The following is a 6,428-nucleotide window of genomic DNA, read 5'->3' as shown; positions in this document are numbered from 1 at the left end:
TTCATATTAATTCACTTAATGTAACACCCACTAACAAAATCATGTGCCTCATCTTCATGATATTTTACATTCAAATTTTCACTTATGTAAATGCATGGAATTTGGATTTTATCCTTAGATTTATCTTAGGACTAAAAAGTTCAAAACTTTACCTTTTTTTTCAATTGAGCTATCATTTAGTTTTAAAACTTATCTTTTAAGTATATTTTTTTTCGTTCAATGATATGCAGGAAAAAGGTCTTGGTTGAGGGCACAAACTCTACATCAATTAAGTTATGAACTTATGATTATGTTGCCAATAAAATTGTAATCTCTACTTAAAAACATGACAATTATATTTATAGTATTGAAAATTATTTTGTAATAAAGTCAATAAACGAGCACATGATGGGGTACATATGTTGTATAAAGTCCAATTGCTCAATTTCCTAGGTTGATTTGAAGCCTAGTTTGCTATTTTGATAAATTTTGTTTAGACATTTTAAAGTAAATGGCTCAAATATTATGTTAGAATGCTTTGAATATGTCTGTTGACGCTTTGAACAACTAAGTACAAGGTCTCGTTGTCCGGTCAGCGAGTCGGGATCCAGAGGTGGCGCATCCTAGTGGTGGTTCGAGGGTGTAATTCAAAATTCGTATTTAGCATATTTATGATTATCACCCTAGGATTTAGAGTAGTGCGCTATATAAACTTTCTAATTCTGAGAGGTGCTGTTTTTTTGTGTATTCAGAAAACATTCTATTTAATAATATTGTTCTTCCTATGCCCATTGACGTATCTAACACACAATTAGTGAACTATATATAGATGTATGTTGATACTTTTTACGTTTTTTGTATTATTTAATTACCGATTATGTAATATATTATATTTTTTAAAATACAAAAATATTATGTAAGACATTATATAAATATTAAGAGGCATTTCATCTCAATGCACTTTACAGTGAATAATCATTCGAAATTCATAAGTATAATGACAGGTAATATGCAATGTAACACTAACTAATGAAAAGATTATGTGGAAAATAGAGTAACCATTTGCACAACCATCACTTATCTTCCTTTATTTCAACATCAATTCATAAACTTAATGAACTGCCCTCAAAGAGGGGTGTCCTTATAAGTAAGCATTTGAAATCTAAAATGTTTTCCAAGTCCGAAATACATGTGCTAGAGATTAACGAAACTAATTCGGAAGTTTTTGAAGTCTGTTGAAATTAGCCTTATGATAGGAAAATCTTCCCGAAAATCCATGTATTCTAGAAATGCATATAAATTCATTTTTGTGATTGACATCCAAGAGTTGACGTAGTGGTCAATAAGGGCTAGTACGTAAGGAGTCCAACGGTAATGAGTTCAAGCCATGTAGCTACCTTAGATCTAATGTTCCATGAATTTCCTTAAATGTTATAAGATTAGGTCGTTGTGATGTTATGATAATAGTTGAGAGGTACACATAGATTGTTCTGAACACATGGATAAAAAATGTATATAAATTCACAAGAGTCTTGAAGTCACTTACCTTTGAAGAGGGTGGTTGTTGAAGTCACTTACTCTTTTGAGACCTTATATAATTTATTACTCAGTCGATAACAATTTAAAATCACTTCCAAATGTACCCAAGTTTCAATAAAGGTTCCAAATGGAAAATACACAAATTGTTTTGCTGTCTTCACCGATTTTTCGACATGGTATTCGCTATTGCAAACTTAAAAGGCCACAAATCCACAAGTTTTCATATTTTTCATGAAACTAAGTATATCATTGGACATCATGAATGCCACAGAAGAGTAATAATTCAAGAATAAGCTATTTAATTACAAAGGTTTTATATCAAATTAATGGTCTTTTCTAATAATAAGCTTGAATCAAATGAATGGTTTGACATACCTGTGTACCGAGAAGACTTCGTCTACAGCTTCTATCTGGAATTTGTTTACTAAGATTATTGTAAAAAGAAAAATGGAGACTTCAGATAAATCTGTGCTGAAAGATTATTAAAAAATCATGAGCTATATTCTGGCTGCATCAGATGGTCCATCAACAAAGGGACTGCTCGTCCCTGGGTTCATCGGTTCTGTTTCGCCTCCTTTGTGCCTTGGATTCATCAATATAGTTTTGATATAAATAAGTCACAAAACCCCATATCGCGAGAAGCAAAGCAATGATCTTCACACCATTCATCTTGTCATGGAAAACTACAAGAGCTGCAAGGGGTGTAACAGCTAAGGAAACAGTACTGATTGCATTGGAGAAGAGAGAAGACACAATGAAAATCAAGCCAATGACGCCAACCGAACATGTCTGCCAAGCCACAGCTGTCCCCACTAAAGTCAACACATATGAAACTCGACCTGTACCAAAACCTGCCATTTCTTGAGGCAAACTCTTCCATTCCCCGCTAATGAAAAGAGCAACAACTGAAACAATTGTGGCAACCAAGGATGTATAGATTTGCATTTCCAAGACCACAGAAAAGGTCTCCCTCTTCAAAACCTTTTGAAAGGTAAGCTGAATAAGAGAGAGGAGTAAAGAGTATAATGCTGAAGCTCCAAGGGAACAAATGAATCCAACGAAATATTTTGACTTAGAGACTCCAGCAGGTCGTTCTGAATCGTCGTTGACAGCTAAAAGTGCAGACGACAAGGAAAGAATAATCACAGAGTTCGAAATTAAAATCGTGAACTTTTGAGAGTTGATGAAGTAGGAGAAAACTGAATTGAAAGCCAATTGGCTAGCACAAACAAGTGAGTAAGTGGAGGCAGAAAGGTATAAGAGCCCAGTTGAATACAACCAGTTATCAAGCGCTATAAGCGATCCAAGTGAAAAATAGATCAACAAAAGAATTAGAATGGAAGGCGGGTTAGTGGAAGTCGAAGTATCCTTGCTGGAGCGGAAAAGGAAGAGCGGGATAAAGAGAACTGGGAAGGCAGCAGTTTGAACAACAGTTGCCATCCATTTACTATTTCCACCTTTATCATAGTAAAATCTCCCAAGTAAAACAGCAGCAGCTTGACCCACGATGAGAAAAAAAATGTTGAGTGCCACCAAGAACCACCATTGCCAGCGTTTTAGATTAGCTAAAGGCAGTTCATCAACAGAAGTTCCCTCTTTATCCAATATTGGTTGTTGGTTATCTGTGTTTGATTTAAGAAAAAACAGTTAGTCCAGGATAGGAAAGAAAGTTCCCAAATAAGAAACTAGGTTGATTTTTGAAATCAAATCAAATGGAGAATTGAAAAGACATTGCAAACAAAGATATATTAGGTAAGAAGAACAGTCATTGAGGAACTGTTTTAGAGCTTTAACTAAGACATCAAAGTTATGGCAAAGCAGCACAAATACGGACACGAGATACAAACATGAATATGATACCACATAGACACGATAACAAGTTATTTTTAATCAAATCTAAGATACAGACACAAGAAGGACGAAAAGGAAATTGGAAGTCGATACACTTACACACTTAACTGCTTAAAAAAAATCAAGATTGATGTATTTCCCTCTATTATTTTAATCTTATATCACTAATCATGTCTATTTATTATGTTTAATAAACGTTCAATGTGTGCCAAACAAGTATTATACTTGTATTCAATTCGTATAACTATTGTCCAACAAATATTTAATGCACCAACATGAATCTGAGTGTCAAACTAAAGTGTTACTGTTTCATTGACCCAAATGGAAGAAGGCAGTGTCCACAAAGTGATAATGTTTCAAGGAAATATCATAAATGAGGCAGAATGGGAGATGTTAAAAGAAATAAAAAAGAAACTCTAAACACTTTTGCACATGAAGGCAATGGGAATACAACGAGTTTCAATCTCACTCTTTTTCTTTTCATAATTCAGCAATTGCAGGGTAAATGATCGAACCATCCATCTTTGAAATAGTAATCCAGTGTTTTTTTATCCACTGAACCATGCTCGAATTGACATTTTAACCTCGCTCTTTTCAAAAAGCAGAGAAAGACCTTCCATATAATTTTGAAACCAAAATGTACAGCATTAAGGCTAAGTGAAGAAGTCATTTGAGCATAACAAAGGAACAGTATAAAACCCAAAAGAAATCATTCTTCATATATGAATGAACAAATTGCTAACAGAGCTGCTTTGATCAAATCATTGAAATCTGTCATCAGGAATTAATAATAAATGGAACAGAAACAGATTTTGAGTATCACTCCAAACAACTCAAACCCACAATCCCTTAGAAAAGACAAAACAGTAACCCAAACAACTCAAACACAAAAAAACAGTACACCATGAAAGTCAAGAACCCAAAGAAAAGACCCAGATGGAAAACAAGGTAGATTTCAACTCAATTGGGCTTCAGAATCATACCCATAAAGAAAAAAGTGAAATCTAAGCTTGGGAATTCCCCAAACTTATCTTAATTTGTCGATGATTTTAAGCCAACCCAAGTTAAAACCATTATACTCGTTGAAAAAAGAAAAGAGGAATCAAATAATCAAAAGAGAGACAGAGAGAGAAACCTGCCATGCTGTTGAAATCGGAAGCTCTGCGTCTGAACGAAGATAATCGAAAGCAGATTAGAGGGGAAAATAAAAAATAAAAAAACTAAAAAAGGGATTTTGATGTAACAACGGAGAGCTTTTTTCTTTACTTTTCTCCCCTCTTTTTGGCCCTTTCAAGAGATTAATTTAATTTAATATTTGATTTATCATTGATTAGTTCAGTTTGTCACGTGAGGCACCTATAAAATGTCACGTGTGCATAATTAAAATAAACTCAAGTAGTTAAAAATCCATTGAGATGAATTTTCAAATCAATGTAACTTATATATATATATATATATATATATATTTACCAAAAGGTAAATTTTATGTAATTTTTCTTGAGAATATCGTTTTTAAAGTATTTATTTTATTGCTACTATTCTTATCGCAATAGATAAGGTATAGGAGGATGAATTACAAATAAGATAATTATTATTTTAAAAGTCAGATAATTTTATTTTGTTAAAAAAATTAAAAAAAGTAAGGTCAATGAAATATATGTGATTTTAACTATTTGAATTAAGCATATTCTTCTAATTATACCAAAAAAAAAAAAAAAGAAAGAAAGAAAAAAGAAAAAAACATCAATACCATCTATGAATAGTTGTCATTATAAAATAACTGAATCAAAGTGATGACCCACTCGATAAAAACTTTTTTTCTTTTTATTTTTTTACAATAGATAGGGTGGAGGATCAAATCTCAAACTTCGAGATTGGTAGTATAAATCTTTATAAAATATTAGTTTAAAATTGACCAATAACATGAACATTTTTAGACATAGAATATGATTTTGAATTATAAGTTTAATTATTAAACTTCAACAATATATGTTCATTTACTTCGTGAGTAATATTATATTGCAGTTATCAATGTGACAATAAATAGTTATAAACGAGTAAAATAAACCTACTTATTAAAATTTTAAAAAATATAAGAACTAATTAATAGATATGAACCTAAAAAGCAATTAAAAACTTTTAAGCACCTTTTAGAAATTTAGAGATATATCAAACTTGTGTAATTTTAGGTCGTTTAATTAAAATAAGTTTACCTAAGAACATTGGTTACTGGTTAATGAGACATCTCATTTTTCTAGCTATTTTAAGTTATGTATTAACGTAGCTTTAATGTGCTAATTAATAACCTATAGCTTTAATGTGTGTTAATTAATATATTTAGATCAACTTCAAAAGTCTTTATAAAAATAAGACATTAATTAATTTCGTTTAGGAATGACAGAACATAATGGTTTTCAATCCATTTGATATGGACAGTACTGTTGACTCAATTTCAAGAGGTGGTCAAACTTCTTATTCGAATATACACATACATTAGCAAAGTATTTATTTTTTCCTAATTATTTGAGATTTAGTTGCATATGAGTGGAAGGAATTTTTGTGTTGATAGATTTGAAAAGTCAAATAATTATTATACTAAAATATGCATGCCTAGTGTGATCGAATAGATTATCTAGGCTAACATTTATTGTTTACTACTTTTTTTTTAAAAAGAAAATCTTGAAATCTTGTATGATAATAATTTGTGTGTTTTTGTGTGCATATATATATATATATATATATTTGAAATTATGCTTTGTTTAGGTTCTTTTAAATATAAAAAAATATTTAAAAGTATTTACACTTTATAATAAAAAGTTCCAAACCTATAAGGTAGGTTTAGAACTTTTTTTCAATAAAATGTAAATATTTTTAAGATTTATTTATTTATAATAATTTCCCCTTTGTTTATTAACAATGCTATTTATTTATTTATTTTTAATTTTTTATGATCGCTTTTGTAAGCCTAACTAAATTTTAGGGGAAAAATACAAATACTTGAAGACTAAATATAGAACAATGAAATTTAATCTTAATATTTTACTAAAAAAGAATTAAAA

At 30.6% G+C, this 6,428-nt stretch overlaps 1 protein-coding gene across 3 annotated transcripts; it reads right to left on the bottom strand.

Annotated features, from left to right (window-relative positions):
* Positions 1–1,743: 1,743 nt before the first annotated feature.
* LOC120092485 (probable purine permease 11) lies at positions 1,744–4,646 on the bottom strand. Of its 3 annotated transcripts, none has more exons than XM_039050581.1 (2): positions 4,509–4,646; positions 1,744–3,140 (listed from the first exon to the last, which is right to left on the bottom strand). In XM_039050581.1, exon 2 carries the CDS (start codon positions 2,956–2,958, stop codon positions 2,044–2,046), a length of 915 nt encoding a protein of 304 aa, XP_038906509.1. In that variant the 5' UTR covers positions 2,959–3,140; positions 4,509–4,646; the 3' UTR covers positions 1,744–2,043. The 3 variants fall into 3 exon arrangements, with proteins under 3 accessions (XP_038906509.1, XP_038906507.1, XP_038906508.1); XM_039050579.1 differs by having other exon boundaries at positions 4,505–4,642; XM_039050580.1 differs by lacking the exon at positions 4,509–4,646 and adding an exon at positions 4,353–4,486.
* Positions 4,647–6,428: the final 1,782 nt, after the last annotated feature.

Source organism: Benincasa hispida, chromosome 12, assembly GCF_009727055.1.
Source record: "Benincasa hispida cultivar B227 chromosome 12, ASM972705v1, whole genome shotgun sequence".
NCBI lineage: Eukaryota > Viridiplantae > Streptophyta > Magnoliopsida > Cucurbitales > Cucurbitaceae > Benincasa > Benincasa hispida.
This window is presented reverse-complemented; position numbering and strand designations above follow the sequence as displayed.